Below are 18,458 nucleotides of genomic sequence, written 5' to 3' on the forward strand. Positions count from 1 at the left end.
GCAGCAGTTTGGCACATCATCAGATCAGAATACAATCTGCATTACATTCCACGTTCACGACGTGAACCTTCTCCTCCTCCTCCTAGGCTACAACTCGTTCTCATGTTAGTTTGTTACTTATTTTCTGAGCCATGCAAATAAACAACAACCCGCACTGACCGGAGACAGAGAGTTTCATGCATCCTGCCGCTCCCGCGCGTAAAGCTAAACCAGAAACAGGACAGTCATTGCGTCAGCAGCACGGATGTAGCCTCGGAAACCCAGACGTTTTATTTCCAGCACGGAGGTGTGGGGGGATATCGTTTGGGGATAAAGTTTGCACGCTTCTACCCGTTACTTCTCTGACACAGTGCAGTTCAAATTCAGCCAGTCAATAGTGGGACACCGCTGAGTCGGAGCCACATAAACAGCTGCAGTTAGGTTCTTAATTAAGTAAAGGCAATGCAAACTAATAGGCGAGTGTGCTCCGGTGCAGTATGCAAAGGGAAATAATGACTTCTGTCCGTGACAATAATCAATGCTACAGTTTGAATTCTGTACACATGCACACATAGAGCAAAATATATGATTTATTTTTCCCCCCAACTTTCGACTTCTCCTAATCTGAATAGATTTTTCAGTGAATGCCCTATCGTGCGTGCGTACGTAGATTCTGTTCTGTTTGTATTGGGGTTAGCACTTCACAGAGAGCTGCTAAATGCACCGTGACAATTAAAGTGTAGACAGCGTTTAACAAATGGCCTAAACGGACTGCAGAGCTGGCAGCGCTCCCATAATGAAGAGACCTTCAGCCTGATGCCTGAGGCTAGTCTGAAGCAGTGCTTCTGGAAATGGGGTCCAGGGACCCCCAGGGTTCCGTGTCAGGGTTCCCGGGGTCCCCGCAGCAAAACAAGGTACAGCTTAACTACTCTAAACCTATTTTAAACTTATCTGGGAAGTAGTATAACAGCACTCGCGTTGGTCATGGTACGGTAGTTATGTCACGAATCAGACTATAGTTATTAATCCACTAGTCGACCTTGTTGGTACTAGTTGACTAGTTGATAAAGTATTTTTTTATATAATAATAGGTAGTCAAACAACTAGTCGACTAGTAAACTAGGCAAATAGTCAACTAGTAAAAATGACTAGAAGGGAATGCCCTTTACTGTAAGGACAAGCTGTACCACAGGCCCAGTAGACATCTGGGCTCTTGCAAGCTAGAAAATATCATAATGTATAAGTGATGGTGAAATATAAAGGTTAGATCAAATCTGAATCCCCCACCCGCCCCTTTTCCCCCTCACTGTATGTTTTTTTCCCCCCTATTTACATCCTTTATGATGATTGTCTCCACCAGGCCGAAGGCATGGGGGGAGAGTATGTTTTGCACTCCGTCCGTCCGTCCGTCCGTCCGTCCGTGTGTGTGTCCGTCCGTGTGTGTGTGTGTGTGTCTCCGTCCGTGTGTCCGTGAGCAGCTAATCTCAGCCACCGTTAACCTGGTCGATGCCAAATTTTGCACACACACTCCCTGGATGCCAACGATGAACCTCTGCCCCAAACTTTCCAGAACGGCCTGTTATAGCGCCACCAGGAGGCCGCTTTGTGCAAAACAAGTTTTTGCACAGTACACCTACAGATTTCGTCCAAACATCACGCAAATTGGTACACAGTCTCTCTAGAGCTGATTGGTTAAGATTGGCTTCCAAAGTTCACAGGAGTGCTCAGTTTCAAACAAAATGCTGCAAATCATGAACACATCGCGTGATTTCCGTGAAATTGTGCACCCACATTCCCACTAGGCCGAGGACGAAATGCCACATGAACAATTTCAACTCAGCCTCAAGGTGGCGCTATAACTGGCCGAAAACTGTTTTTACCTCTAACTGCACGGATCTGTGGATAACTTTGTATGCCAACTCCCTAGAGGCCAAGGAAAAACCTTTGCCTGGAATTTTATTGTCTCCACCAGGCCGAAGGCATGGGGGGAGAGTATGTTTTGCACTCCGTCCGTCCGTGTGTGTGTCCGTCCGTGTGTCCGTGAGCAGTTAATCTCGGCCACCGTTAACCCGGTCGATGCCAAATTTTGCACACACACTCCCTGGATGCCAACGATGAACCTCTGCCCCAAACTTTCCAGAACGGCCTGTTATAGCGCCACCAGGAGGCCGCTTTGTGCAAAACAAGTTTTTGCACAGTACACCTACAGATTTCGTCCAAACATCACGCAAATTGCTACACAGTCTCTCTAGAGCCATTAAACGAAACCAGTCTTTCAGATTTCTCAGACTCCATCCTGATTGGTTAAGATTGGCTTCCAAAGTTCACAGGAGTGCTCAGTTTCAAACAAAATGCTGCAAATCATGAACACATCGCGTGATTTCCGTGAAATTGTGCACCCACATTCCCACTAGGCAGAGGACGAAATGCCACATGAACAATTTCAACTCAGCCTCAAGGTGGCGCTATAACTGGCCGAAAACAGTTTTCACCTCTAACTGCACGGATCTGTGGATAACTTTGTAAAAACCTTTGTCTGGAATTCTTCACATCTGCTCATCCTGGTGGAGACCTGTGCCCAGAAGGGCACTTTTTCTAGTTTCCTGTTTTTTGGCTATATAGATGTGTATATTTGTCTCTAAATGTTATGATGAATTGAAAACGGTGGACCCTCTTGTAAACAAACAAGTGTAATGCTGTATGGTGTCGTCCACTCACAGTTAACACAGTTGTTTGTTGTGTTGTTGTGAGTTGAGCTCGAAATGTACTGTAATTGTGCAAACTGTTAATAAATACTTCAATCAATCAAAGATATAAACAACCATAATAACAATATAGTATACTAATTTAATAAAGAATTATTCTCCAAGTGTGTGTGTGTAACACGGGAGAGGATCAGTCGAGTGCTGTGTGAGAGACACACACATTCACACTGGTACTATGGTGGACTTACAGAGGAGCTGTGTTTTAGTGTGAGACCACGGGTTGGATAATAATGGACTTATTGTCTTCATCTTCTATGTAAATAAATTAACTGCTAACAAAGCATTGACGCTGAGGAGTGAGCGAGCGCTGGCCAACAGCTATGGACATCATTCAGGAGTCAGGACGGATGGTTGCCATGATGACGCCATGTGAAGGTACCGTTGTATGTAGGCCCACAAACCATAGATGTGTCCTGACAGCTAAATGCCTATTAAACAATATGAACAGTATATCAGACAATACACGTTAAGTTCCCAGGGTTTGGTTTGTGCCATGAATGATGACGATGACAATGTTTTCTTTTAGATGGTTGGTGGCATCTATAACTGTACTGTAGGCCATCACACAGTGAGAGTGCTTTGAATTACTTTCTTGCTAGAGGGAACCCTACTACAGTACTAGTACATACCATAGTAAAAGAAGGAAGTGAAAAGATACAGGTACTGCTGCAGTCACCACTCCATTTCACAGACAACCCCCAACACTGAAATAGTAACATGATCAAATGGTGACTTATAGTACAGGAAATCTATGGAAAACGAATTGCAAAAAAACCCAGACTCAGCTGATTTTGCATCTTCATATGCTGAATAACAGTAAAAAAGGTTGCCTGGAATTGTCGGAGGGGAAAGTGTTGAAAATGGCCTGTACAGTATGGCCACCATTCACATCCTATCCTAAATGTCCTTTTGCTTTAAGTAGCATGTGACATGTCAAACTAGGGGGTTTTCATGATGCTGAATCCATTCCAAGCATTAGTTTTGCACAAAAAACACTCTAAATCTGGCCATAGCAAGTTGCTATGGCCAAATTTAGCCCAAATTACATTACTGGATTATTTTGCCTTTAGACTTTAGAGTAGACAAACCTAATGGACACTCTCAAAACATTATGGAATATTTTTTACTTCCTGCTGTAATCAATTAATTTAACCCATTTAGACCTGACTTCTAAATCCTTTTCTGACAAACCCAACTTTCTATGTCAGTCGTTCTCATTTTCATGTCAAGGACAGCCAAACATATAGGCCGCCGACCCCCATCTGAAAATATGTTGGACCAGGGACCTGGAGGCTTAAACATGCCTAAAATCAGATCTTGAACACAACAAAACCTAAACGCAGGATTAAACTGGAGAAATCTAAAAATGATTGGATCAGACTTCCTTCAGATACATGGCGAATGCATTTATTCCTTGCATTGTGCCTAAACATGTTGCGACCTGCAGTCGCAACATGTTTAGGCACAGTGCACTGAAGTTTTTGAATTCCCCCCCATTTGAGTTAAAAATGTTCGCTCCGAAAGAATATATATTCAAAGATTTGCGCCACATTTTCACGATTTAAAAAAAGTATTTTTAAATAGCTAAAGTATAACATAACGCTTAAAACACCAAAAGGGGTTCCCGGGTGTAAGTAAGCCTCTTGTACTTAGGAGACTGAGAAGTCCCATCAAAACAGTATAACAGAATGACCAAACTGTTACTAGTAGTAACTCTAATGGCTGGGCTGCATGGGTGACACAGCACTGCTCCGTGATGCAGCAGCATTGTGGGGCCCAACAGCCCCAGACACATGCCAGTCAGCTGAGGGACTGCTCCGTGATGCAGCAGCATTGTGGGGCCCAACAGCCCCAGACACATGCCAGTCAGCTGAGGGACTGCTCCGTGATGCAGCAGCATTGTGGGGCCCAACAGCCCCAGACACATGCCAGTCAGCTGAGGGACTGCTCCGTGATGCAGCAGCATTGTGGGGCCCAACAGCCCAGACACATGCCAGTCAGCTGAGGGACAATTGTGTCACTTTCTAGAGCTGGTGACAGCGTTTATTGTTGATGAGAGCAACCAGCTGGGGAGCTGTGTGTGTGTGTGTGTGTGTGTGTGTGTGTGTGTGTGTGTGTGTGTGTGTGCGACGTGTGCGTGCATGTGAGAGAGAACTACAGAGAGAATGTGAATAAAATAAATGGGGATTTAATGCTTAGGAATGCAGGGTTGCGTGGGCAATACAATCATTTGTAACAATGTATGTGTGTAAGTGAGATTGACAATGAAAACAATCACCGTCATGAATGGTGGCTGAAGGACCACTTGGTTCTCTGTACTGCAAAAATAGAAAGTCATGTCAAGTTTCTTTCTGAAAAATAATCTGTAGCTTATGTATATTAATAAATGTATGTATATGTACTGTGGCCATCTCTTTTGGAAATCATACGTTATCATCATTTAGGGGTTTATTCATTCATTTATTTATTTATTGATAAAATGTTAAAAAGTTACGCTTTTGCTAAGTAAGCTCTACAAAGCATCATTCAAGCATATTAGTGAAATGAACATCTGTCTTCCTTAAGGAGACAAACCATTATGCAAATCAATATCTAAAATATAACAATAACAATAATTATTCCCTTAATTCTGGCCACATGCTCATACTAGTATGACTAGTATTGACTACAGTAGAAGACGTCGTACAGTATGGTATGGTATGCATGTGTATACATGTACACTGTGTACAGCCTGTTTGCAGTTCCTAGTGAAGTGGGGTGTTCCTGGAAAAGAGCATTCACAGCTCCTGTCAATACGTGCCATAGTACTAAGTAAAAGTTTTAGTTTTCTGCCACTGTCAGTAATCTAATAAGCCACAGAAACTGTGAGTTGAACTTGGGGTTACGCAATGCAAAACAAGCACCGTACCGCCATATACAAAAATATCTCAACATAATAGAAACTGTCCTACTGTATATGGTAGCAAAATTAAATAAAACATCTATCGCAGCATGTCTCGTTAGTAGTTTTTTGAAGGCAGCAGAAACAAGCTAGCTTATTTAGTGTTTCTGGCAGATGGAGCTCTGTGATGCTGGAGAGGAGGGACAGAAAACACCTCATTTACCATTCAAATGCCCCCTGGGCTCCATAGGAAAATACTAGGCAGTGTGGCTTCAAATAATGATATGCAGACTGATCATACTGTATCATCATCATCATCATACTATAATTCACTCAATGTCTGTCTTTCTGTCTTGACCATAATAATATTGGGGGTCTTAACGAAGCCCTTTTTTCACTTTAACAAATTATTGATTAATAATTAATTTATTATTGCATTAAAATTACCCATCCACTTAGATGGGAAGATGCGAAAACTCACGTCAAGTGTTTTTCTCTCAGAAACCGTCTGAGCTTTTCTTCAAAACACACTTTTTTGCTCTTCCACCTATAGCTTTTGTGCAAATCTCACAAAAAACGGTACACATGATCTCTGGACCTATCCGATTAGGGTACACCACCAGCAGAATTTACATAGTCCGTATCGTTCGGCAGTAATCGGTGTCCAAAGTTAGTGGGAGGGGCCTGTTTTACACAAAATGACACAAATCAACCAACGGAATGTCCAATCCACCCTTAATTTCATTCACATGTCGAGGGTGGTCTAATCAACGGAGAGCCCAAAGCAATTCCATTTTCATCCATAGGGGGCGCCGCAAATGCGGAATTGTATTTATTTCAAAAACATGCTTTTTGGGGGATAAATCCGCTATGTTTGCGATAGCGTAGCCTACGTGCGCTATAGCGAGACAGGACAATTCCCTCCCAATCAGTTATGTGATCTATTACATCGCATTAACCAAACTGTACATAATTTGGTGTTCAGAACGGGTAAGGTCTATAACATTTTCAAACATTTTTTGAAAATAGCAGATCTATTTCTGCTATTTTGGAAAGTCTTTGGAAAGACAAAAGGGTTAATAATAATATGTCATATGTGTCAGTGATTTCTCTGTATCTTTAAGTTATTTGTCATATCTGCCCTGTGCAATTTGTCATTACGAAGCCTAAAACAGAAACACAAATCGTAACATTCCGATGTTCAATGCAATTATTTGTGTGACAATCGCCAAATTAAATTTCTAATCGTGACAGCTAACCCTAATCAGTAGTTCTGAAACATTGTGTTTTAGCCTGGTCTCTGTTCCTACAGTACAGCATATCTCCTCCGGCTCCCTATAGGCACACAGAAGGAGTCCAGCTCCCCTGTGCCCCGACTCACTGAAACTAGGAGATGAGCTCAGCCTCTGTGACCCAATTAGAATCATGCACTGAAAAAATGGAGAAAGAAAACCTGTGAAGCATCGATCTAAACTAACTCTCCAGCCGTGCTCCATCCATAAAGGATTATACTGTACTGTACATACGTCGTAACGATCAGGTAGCCTGGAATATGCCAGCTCCAACTAAATACGCTCTTGTGTATTAGTATGGCGGCAGTGGCCGGATGGTAACCACAAGGTTGCCAGTTCGAACCCTGTGGGCTCCCCCAGAGTTAGTGTCGAAGTGTCCTTGACACTGAGCCCCTAATTGCTGCTGATGTGCTGGTTGGTGCCTTGCATGTTTTCCGGCGCCATCAGTGTGTGTGAATGGAAGAATGTAATGCACAATCTCTGTAAAGCGCCTTGTAAAGCCCCAGTTCTCTGGAGGAAAAGTTGACATGTGCGTGTGTGGCTGCTGTGTGACATATACTGTTGTACACCCACTAGGCCACTACATATTCTGCAGGAATGTGTTCTTAATTCTGTGGTTTTACAGACCGTGATGCCTATAGCATCTATCCACGGTGGAACCTTGTTGGATAATGGAGATAGTGTGTAATTTAATCTTTTAATTACTTCACTATAAAACTATTTTTCCATGTTTCCATTTTTCCATGTCCATGTTCACATTTCACAAGATAAGAATACGATGGATGTCTCAGTGGTTCCCAAACTTTCGGCCGTGGACCAATAATTTGTATCATTGTATGGGTCGCGACCTTAGAGTATATATGAATAGAGAAGACACCCGAGTTCTCCTTCCATCCACTTGCATTAAGTTGCTCAAAAGCGCATGAGGCGATTTCACTCCTCCTTCCTGGTAGGAACAGAGTGCATTCTGGGACGGATTGCAATGGTGAGTGGCCCCAAACACATGAACGCGCTGCCGTTGAACGCGCACGAGCGTCGTCCGTCGTGAACGTGTACAATGATAGTCAACGGACAGCGCGTTCATGTGTTTTGGGCCAGGCTGCAATACCTTCATTCGGCCACTATGTCCATTTCGCCTCAGGGTTTCCTCTGGGTGCCTTCTCTATTCATATATACTCTAAGGTCGCGACTCGCAAGTAAATACGTCCTGTGCTCCGTTTCCTACATTTAATAAACATGTGTAATATTTCAGAAGATTAAAAAAAAAAGATTAAACAAAAAAGATCACGACTTCTCATCAATTATAAAAACTATTCCAACATTTCATAAAAAAAATCTCTTTTGGGTCTTGAGCTTAAAAAGTTTGGGAACCACTGGTTTAGTTTAGATGATTTACCTTTCACTTCTGTCATCTTAACTTGATAAATATAGGCTACTTCCTGATTGACTGTATTCTGAATGCAACGCTAAACCGTTAACTTCTACAGACGAAGACTAGCATCGCAGCATCGCTAGCCATTTCTCAGCTGATGGTGATGGTGAATTTGACAGGAAACACATCAGGGCTCATCATGGAAGAAGTTCTGCAGAGTCAGGTGAGCTGACTCACTATACGGCCAGTTGTTGTCTATAACCTGTGTTGTGCAGCATTGATTGACACCTTTATTGACAAAAAGCATGTCCTTCATTTTGTTCACAGTAGGTCCTCCAAGTGTGTGTGTGTGTGTGTGTGTGTGTGTGTGTGTGTGTGTGTGTGTGTGTGTGTGTGTGTGTGTTTCAGTATAGGGAAACAGGAAACGTGTGTCGCACTGCAGAATGAGAGAAAGGGAGAGAGAGAGAGAATCTCCCTGTTCCTCCTGCCAAAAGCTGCTTTGCTAAAAACTAAAATGTCCCTTTTAATCTGCAAACAAAGTACTGCTATGATGAAAGTAGGAGGATTCTCCCCTGGCTGGAAAAACCATTATGAGAGCATCACTAAAAGAGATGTACTGACACGCACACACACACGCACACACGCACACGCACACTCACACGCACACGCACACACACACACACACACACACACACACACACACACACAATCACGCACACACGCACGCACACACGCACGCCTAGAAGATTAAAGGACCTTGCAGGCAGCACAGAGGATATTCACAAAGTGCAGAGCTACACCCACCCAGAGAAATGGTTAGTGATGGAAATAGCCTGCATCCTGAATCCTTAGTGTGGCAGTTCAGCCTGCCACTGAGACTGAATGGTTAAAGTTTGAATTATTGTGTGCGTTTCAGTGATATTTGTTATTGTGACTTTATGTATATTGTGTGGTGACTGGTGAAGTGATTCCTAATTCCTAATCTCTGTATTGAACTGGTGTAATTGTGGATTCAATTAAGATTTGGTATGGTCCAGTGGGAGGGGCTTAGCCTATAAATACTGTAGGTAGGGAGACCTGCCACTGCCAGATAGATCAGTCAAGGTAGAACTGTGGGGGTTTGAGACCCAGGCCAATCTTTCTGGTTCTGTTGTAAATACTTTTGTTTCATTTTGATCCCTGGATTTATGCGTGTTAAAGGTGAATAAAACACTTGGATTATTCTTACTCAGACTTGCTATTTTGAGTATTATTCAGTATTTTTCCTGCTTCTTGGCTATTTTGCAACCTGTGCCTTCCGGCCTAACACTATCCACACTAGGCAAAGTGTGACACTCGCCAAATTGAGAAAGGATGCAATCATGTCGCCCTCCGGGCCCGGGGTCCTGGTGGGATGCAATACTGTAGTCAGTACTGTACTCAAACGTTGTTGAAGTAGGACTCATAAATGTCCCTCCCTGGGACCGCATCTAAAAGACCACCCTGGGTCCCGGGACCCATTACATTGAAAACCTATTTACAACACTGATCACAGGTATACCAGGAAGACTAGGAACACTGATGAAAATACAGCAGGTCAGACACGTGCAGGGGGGCAGCGAGCCGAGGTTGGAAGGAAAAATCACACCTGTGTGAACCGAGTGGTGCAACTCCCCTCTCTCCCCCCCTTCTCTCTCTCTTTCTCTCTCTCTCTCCCTCTCTCTCTCTCTCTGCTCCGTCAGATTAGCTTTATTATGGATATCAATCCGTGTCGCTGAGAACAATTTTTTCATTATTATTTTGGCTCGGCCTTTCCTTCTTTAGTGAACCTAGACCGGGTTGCACAACAGCGGTCCCGTCCACCTCCCATTATACAGGCAAACTAAAAGCTGAATAACTCCTAATCTACGGAGCTCTCCGTTGTTTGGTCAATTAGCGCGATGTTCGTAGGTCTTTGCTGATTATCCGGTGGTCTAGATGGAAACATTGGTGCTTTCTAGAGCAAGGATGGCTATATTTTAGCTCGCTAGCACAAGATGGACGCCCACAACATCTGTTTCTGTGCTTTTTTTGATTGATTGAAATATTTATTAACAGTTTGTAGAATTACAGTACATTTCAAGCACAAACTCAATACAAAGACTGTTAACTGTGAGTGGACGACCCAATTAAGCATTACACTGCGTGGCAGTCAGAAGTTGGATTTGCGTCCAGCAGGTGGCAGCCATGTCACATACTTCTCTCGTTCCAATTTCACGCATGCGCACACCACTCGTGCTCACACATACATACAGGTATACAAACAGGTACACGGACATTGCTGGATGTAGGAGTGGCTGGTTGCACCACTCAAAAAGGAGCCACAGAGCCACTGGTCAAATGTAAGTGTTGAGGGTTTAGGACCGCTGATTTATGTGTATCGTGGGTCCTGTTGTTGGCGCTGTTGTACCATTACGTAATAGGCCATCAAATATCAGTCTTTGTTTTGTTTTTATGTTTTTTATAACCATGATGTGTTGTGCAATATATGTGATATTTTTGCGAACTGAGTTTTTATATTGTGCAATGTGTAGTTACTTGTTTTGTTCTCTTGGTGTACAGCACTTTGGCTGTTAATTCTTTTTTAATTTGACTCGACTTGACATGACATGAAAGCATTCTGTACAGTGTACATCTTCTGTACTTGATGTCCGACAAGATTCTGATCAGGAATGATACTAGACTAACATTGAAAAACTCTGCTCTAGCACGGGTCCGGGTCACAAAGTGGGATCAAAATAGGGTTACGGTATGTGTAAATGACACCGCTCTCAGTCTTCATCTTCTCAGCGCTCTCTAAATCACCACTAGTGCTCACTGGTTTACTAAATATCACCGTGTCAACATGCCTGTTCTTCCATGGGAGATGACAGAGAAGACTTTTACTGGGATTAGGAGGATCAGGGTCTCTGGATTATTGGTGATGAATGATTGGCATCTTACTTTCAATGACTTCACAGTGGAGTGAGTGCTTAGACCGCAAGGACCATTATTTTATGGCCTGAAACATACATAACTATGGAAAAAGTGCCCCTCGGGGCACAGGTCTCCACCAGGCCAGGTCAGGTTATTGTGGCCTCCTGGTGGCGCTATAATAGGCCAATGTGAAAAGGGTGCCATTTCTTCTTACGCCATTGATCATGAGGCTGATTTGAAAAATGTCAAGTGGCATTGCTAGTGGGAATATGCGTGCACAGTTTCACTGCACTTGGGCCATGCGTTCATGATTTGCAGCGTTTTGTACAAAACAGGCCACTCCTGAAAACTTTGGAAGGCAATGTTAGCCAATCAGTGTAGAATCTGAGAAATCCAACAGACTCGTCTTGATCACATGACTACAGAGATCATGTGTACCGATTGCGTGAGATTTGGATGAAATCTGTGCGACTAATATAAATAAAATGTGTTTAGCCGAAATCTGCCTCATGGTGGCACTATAACTGGTAGATGTGGAAATTCCGAAATGCAGGTCCTCCTCTAGGGAGTGTGTATACAAAAACAGGAATTGGCCTGTTATAGCGCCACCCTGAGGCTGATTTGGAAAAGGTTAAGTGGCATGTCGTCCTCGGCCTAGTGGAAATGTGCGCGTATAATTTAGCTGGTAACGGACGGACAGACACACACACACAGACACACGGACGGACAGAGTGCAAAACTATGGCCCTCATTTATCAATTGAGTGTAAAATCTTCCCCAAATTCGAGTGTAGGTTTTGTAGTACATTCACGTCGCCACGGCATTTATAAAGTGATCGCAAACAGCTGATCCTTCTTTAATTTCGTTCCGACGTTAATAAATGTGGCGGCTGAAATCTATCTGGCACGCCCTATGAAATCAAGCCTCACCCTCATGAACAACTGCAGTACGACCTTGGAAACCATACTTACATGACGAAAAAATAAAATAAAAAGGTTTCCCCCTGCTTGCCTTGCTGCCCGCCTTACCCCCCCCCCCTCTCATACACACACACACAGACGCACGCACACGCAACTTAAGCCCAACTGGTGGTGTATCTTAAATAAATAAAGAACAAAAACCTGCATGAATTAAATAATAGCATGTAGGCCTACCCTACACGGTTTCCCTCTCGCCTCGCTTGTGTGGCTGTAATGTCTACGCACGCACGCACGCACCAAGGCTACATGACACATCACAGTTGCATATCGCCATGAATGGAATACGTTTGTAGGCTAGCCTACTATATTAATTTGACCCATCCGTGCACAGTGCACGGCGAAGGCGATCAGTGAGACTGCGCACTGCTGTGATAAGTGCTGTGGGTGAGTGATGCTGGCATGAAAGGGATGTTGTCAAGGCAGTCATAATCAACGTTTATGGGGTGATTTGATCATTGATGAACGAATCATAAACATGGATGAAGGCTTGCATGTGTGCTGGTATGTGCTGGCAATGCACGCCGCGGTCCCGTCCTCCCGACCCCCGAAAATGATCTCGCTTTTAAATGAATGACTGTCAAAGCACTTATTTAAATGGTGAATGATTAAGCCCCTTACGCCTTATATAGCCTACAATTGCAAATAGGCAAGCTGTATGCTTGTCATTGTCAATTGGAAATAAAGGCGTGCAGTCCATTTATGCCTAAATATGTTTTGTATAATGTCACAGTGATTATATACAGTAGGGACACATACAGTTACATACAGTTCTATATTAGCATTTTAGAGTGAATACATATGCTTAGATGCCTGTGACAGCATGTCAGCTGGTCAAACAATGCTCCTCCGCTTGTGTACGACAGAAAAATAGCTAAGGAAAAGCCTACGACAGCTCCCAACCTAACGTGATTTTTGTCCTGGCTCACGTTCAAGTTCAAGGTTTTGCAGAAATGGTAAATGCCGAAAATTGCGGTAATTTCGGCGTGCACCCATATTATAAATGAGGGCCATACTCCCCATCTCTCCCCATGCCTTCGGCCTGGTGGAGACAATTAGGGCTTAGCTGACATGCACTTAAAATGAAGTACTATCCCCACTGCTCCAATCATGGGCCTATATTTAGTAGATCACACTTTACCCACATTACCCTCAACCAGCTGTGGCTGATGAAGTTAATTTAAGAAGGATCACAGACCACTGAAGTGTATACAAATAGAGAATACATTCATATGGATGTGGGGCTTTTTGTTAATGGAAAAGACAGAATAGTCAACTTCACAGACTTCTTTCTGTAAATCACAACTAGAACTACAAGCTTGTCCTCAAACTTGTCTTTGGCTATATTTAGCAACTGTAAAAAATTTAATTAAACAAAAAAGAAAGAAAGGTGGAAAGACCTCCTTACTTTCCATTATTCTCCCTGGGGTAAATTAGCATACAGCCACCATACATAATCGCCAACAGTGGATGCTCTGATAACTACCTTTTAGATGGAGGCGCACCACAAGTAAAGGCCTAGCTGAAGACCTGAAATTCAGCCTTTAACGGAAACACCGATTTAAGTCTTAATTTAGACAAGCTCATCTTTCAAGTTGCGCTATTAAGAAAGTGTTATAGTGATAGGCCAAGGATTCCTGGCTCAATAGACTGTACTTAACGTGTGCGATAAAGGAAACATCCTTCACTGACCCCATCACCCCACCTGTCTTTCTTTCTCTCCCTTTTTCCTTCTCTCTCTCTCTCTCTGACAGGCACCTCTCGCTAAACTAAGCTTTTGCATTCTTCCGTGGCTTACAGTCACAGCCGTGCATATTCAGCTCCCTTTGAAACTAACTTGACACCAAAAAGCCCGGCGCTATCAAAACACATCAATTTCACTCTGGGTGTAAGGAGCGACAATATGCCCTAAAGTGTGGGAGTGACCCTTTCAGAGGGGGTTGCACCACCAGGCGGTTTGTCTTTGCACGTGACACAGGGCTTTCCAAAACTGCCTTGGGACTGCAAACAGAGACGAGGGCTGTGGTTTCTATAAAGACATTGCCGTTTGGGATATTGGACAACCCACACAAGGGCCCAAGCATACTGGGGTTATGGATATGCATATCCTAACCTAGAAGGGATTCCATTCTGCCAGTTCCATTCTGCCAGTGCCAGAGTGACAAATAAACCCTCTACAAAGGGTTGTGTAATTGTCTGTTGGTTTGTATCATTTATGTTGTTCTGTAAAAGTGGTGGTATTAGGGCTTGTTTGTGGGTGGTAGAGTTTCTGCTATCTGCGCACTGGTTGTGGTAGGCCGGTCTCAATTTCTTGTCACCGCTAAACCCCTTATCCCTAAACTTCTTTGTCTTTTTTTTTTAACTATTTTGAAAAACATTTTTGAATATGGGTCTTCATGACTACAATGTCGCTTGACATTATAATTCATAATGCGTAAGTTTACATTTAGGCAGTTTATTTTAGTGGGTTCTTAAACTGGAAGCCCCTTCTGTTTGGACCAAAGCAGAATTCAGAATGACACAGGTCTGAGATTAACTATTTCTGGTGGACTAGTGTGCTCAATGTCACAGTACTTCTGGGACATAATGGATCCTCTCGCCAATTCTCTGTTCTACAGTATGTAGGCTATGTGGGCGCTCTCCACCTCTATCTCTACATATTTTCAGATGGGGGTTCGCGGACAAATACAAATTAATTTGGGTGTGCTTGACACGATGAGCATTTTTGAGAGGCACTGGTTTAAAACAACATCAGGAAAGCAGACCATGAGCCACACTTTGGATATCACGATTCATAAGCCTCAAAACGGCAACTTTCAAGGGGAAATGAGTAAAGATCACGATACCAATCAGTATTTCTATCGGTGTACTGTATACTGTAGCAAGATACACAAACATTTTCATTCAAAAACAACCTATACAAGACATAATAAATACTGACAATAAGATTGACAACAATTGAATAGACAATGTTGAACTCTTGGTCCTCTGCGAATTGGCCGACACACAATGATATCACTGAAACAATATCAGGCACTGACATGTAGATGGTATCACTTTCCCTTTCAGCCATAATAACACAACGGAGCTTTGTATTGTTCAGAGAGACTCCTCAACATACCATGCTGCTGAGACAGGTGGGGGTGGTAAAAGAGAGAGAGAGAGAGAGAGAGAGAGAGAGAGCGAGAGAGAGAGAGAGAGAGAGAGAGAGAGAGAGAGAGAGAGAGAGAGAGATATTAACCACAAAGTAGTGCTAGGGAGAACAGACTCTGAACAAGTCAAAACAGAGTTCTGGATTGAACAAAAAAAGATTGAAAGCTGTGGCTGGAGAAAGAAAGAAAGAAAGAAAGAAAGAAAGAAAGAAAGAAAGAAAACTTTCAACACTGATTTTTTTACCACAGAAAGTGGCATTCATCTGATTGCTGACCCAGCATAATTTAGAATACTGCAAATAATGTGAAACAATTGTGCTCAATTCAATTCAATAGTTCATCAGGGCTGCTCAGATGGGGGATGATGTGTGTGTGTGTGTGTGTGTGTGTGTGTGTGTGTGTGTGTGTGTGTGTGTGTGTGTGTGTGTGTGTGTGTGTGTGTGTGTGTGTGTGTGTCCATCCATAAACACAGTGAGTCATATGACCTGTGGCTAAATATGGCACAAATCAATCACTCCAACTAAACAGTGGGTTTTCATCCTCCCTCCCCAGAGGGTTCAAACAGCCAGTCCTAGCTGCAGTTCAGAGCAGCTTTGAACACCGAATTTACATGTGAGAGCGGTCAGCGTTCCTTTGTGTTTTACATGTTTCCCGCAGCAGCACCTGCCCCAACTTTGGATGTGCATTTCCTTCATCCTTCTCATGTGCTACTTGATGAGTGTGTACAGCTCGAAACGTCACAGACGTGCAACATGGGTCGGGTTGGGTCACAAGGACCGCATTAAAACCCCTATACAGTATGTGTCTTTGCAAGCTTATGTGGTAAGCGTGTGCACACGTCGCACACACAACCACAGTCACACTCACGCACACCTGTCAATTGTGCCCTATAAAGTTTGGACACTTGAGAGCCTTGGGTCATGACAACAAACAAACACCACAACAAAACAATTGCGCACATGATCATGATTTAGCCGCTATATAAAGTGTGACAGCTGGGGATCGTTCATTCATTGAAGAAGCCAGTGACCTGTCGTCTTGTGTCCCTGGAGTTGTCCGAGGGACAGTCACCAGGTGTGCACAGGTAATGAGAGCAGTCCCCTGGGGCGGGCGGGTGTGTGTGTGTGGGAGGGAGGGGTTGTGCGCCTGTGCAAGTTGAAAGGTAGAACAACAAGTGAGTGGTTTCTCCTCCCTCTCTATCTCTCTCTCTCTCTCTCTCTCTCTCTCTCTACTCCCCTCGCTTTTTGTAACTCAAATGTCTGCTAGGCTTCTAGGTAAGTAGTGGCTTTTTAAAGAAGTGATCTGGGCCCCCAAGGAGTTTGGTGCTTCTAAATAGGACTGTAGCAGTCTAATAAAATAGGTGCCTGCCTGCCTGCCTGACTGGAACTAATGTTCAAATCTGACTGTCACTGTGTGACTGTGTGTGCATTGAGTTTAGGCGTTTAATAGCCTATACTAGTCTTCTTCAGCATGTGAAATGACAAAAGATGTGCTATCATGTGCTCAATTGATTGAAGTATTTATTAACAGTTTGGCAAAGTACAGTATTTCAAGCCCAACTCAATACAAAAACAGTTAACTGTGACACCATAAATTGCATTACACTTGTTTACAATTGGGTCCACCCTTTTCAATTCATCAATGCCTTGCCTTAAAATATAGTAGACATATAGTAGACTAGTTGACTGACTGCCCTATAGTGTCCTCATGCATCAATGTTTTGTAAAGTTCAGATCAGGTTTAGATTTGTGTCGAAAATAGGCTAGCCATAGGCTAATCATGATAGATAGCATATTATGCACCTGTTTTAAAGCAAGCAGCCACTGACCATAAACTAAAGTTGGGTTTAGTATTAGGGTTCGCCTATAACTGCCATTCTATTTCCCTCCTCGGGGATAAATGAACTGTTTAAAAAGAGGTGAACTGGACAGGCAGCTACCCCAGGCCAACTACCGTAGCCTACGTACAAGTGCAACACCGCCAGTGAATGTCGTGATTCAAATCCCCACCAAACAAAACCCCCATTTGAGAGATTATTGTTCGGCAAGCTCGCAATGAGGCCAAAATCCATTCCACATGATGCATTCATTGTTGTCCAGTCCAGTCCACGCAGCAGCAAGCGGCCCCACGCGCGCACGCAGCAGCCACGGAGTGGACTGGACACACACACACACACACACACACACACACACACACACACACACACACAAACATCGCTTCAAAAGCAACGAATTCAAGTGCTCGGAATTTGCGTCACTTTTTTCAACAACAGGTGACAAAGCATTAAAAATAGAACTGGGGTAGACAACAAAAAGCATGAGCGAGGAAGAACACTATTAATTCAATCAACGAAGCAACAATGGTATACAGAATGTTGAGTTTGTTGTGCTGTTTCTGTGTGTGTGTGTGTGTGTGTGTGTGTGTGTGTGTGTGTGTGTGTGTGTGTGTGTGTGTGTGTGTGTGTGTGTGTTGGTATGGTTGGTGATACATTTTTAATTATGTCACTCACCTCAATCCATTTCTGCGCCTCCAGAAACGCGGCGTCCGCTGCAGAGTCACTGAGATGATGCTGATGATGCTGATGAGACTGTCCCAGATGATCTGCTGCTACCGGACTGGCCATTTATTGAGAGGACAGGAGGACTGCCTTCCAAAACAAAGATAGCTAGTCTATATTAGCCCGGTTTGGTAATAATAGCATAAAATGAAAACAAGAAAATAAAATTAGAACACGGATGTGTGAAGCTCGTTAATCCACCGGATTCAACGTGAAGAAAGACACCCTGCCTCTCTCTCTCTCTGTGTGTGTCGCAGCAGCCTGTAGTGTACGCCGGTGGGCAGCAGTGTGAGTGTGTTTGACTACTGGGCCAACTCTCGCTCTCTCTCTCTCTCTCACACACACACACACACCGCAGTGAGCTCCGTATCCCCGGCCGTCAGCCAATGAGGGCGACCGGCCACTGGGGACCTCACACACACAGGAGGGGAACACTCATTCTAATCTCTAATCCTTATCCACCCGCACGTTAAAGGTATTATTATCTGTTCTGCTGGCTGGCTGTATATAATATTGCACCTCACTACTATGTAGGCATATTAGCCAAAG

The 18,458-nt window shown here is 43.5% G+C and overlaps 1 protein-coding gene across 9 annotated transcripts in view; it reads right to left on the reverse strand.

Moving 5' to 3' along the window:
* Nucleotides 1-18,156, reverse strand: part of limch1b (LIM and calponin homology domains 1b) — a 161,407-nt gene extending 143,251 nt beyond the window's left edge. For all 9 annotated transcript variants that reach the window (XM_083786082.1, XM_083786090.1, XM_083786083.1 and 6 more), the window contains exon 1: nt 17,862-18,156. In XM_083786082.1, the coding sequence (XP_083642208.1) occupies nt 17,862-17,975 (114 nt within the window). In that variant the 5' untranslated portion in view covers nt 17,976-18,156. The remainder of the gene's footprint in view (nt 1-17,861) is intronic.
* Nucleotides 18,157-18,458: the final 302 nt, after the last annotated feature.

This window comes from Protomyctophum parallelum (genome assembly GCF_964188405.1).
Source record: "Protomyctophum parallelum genome assembly, chromosome: 16".
Classification (NCBI taxonomy): domain Eukaryota; kingdom Metazoa; phylum Chordata; class Actinopteri; order Myctophiformes; family Myctophidae; genus Protomyctophum; species Protomyctophum parallelum.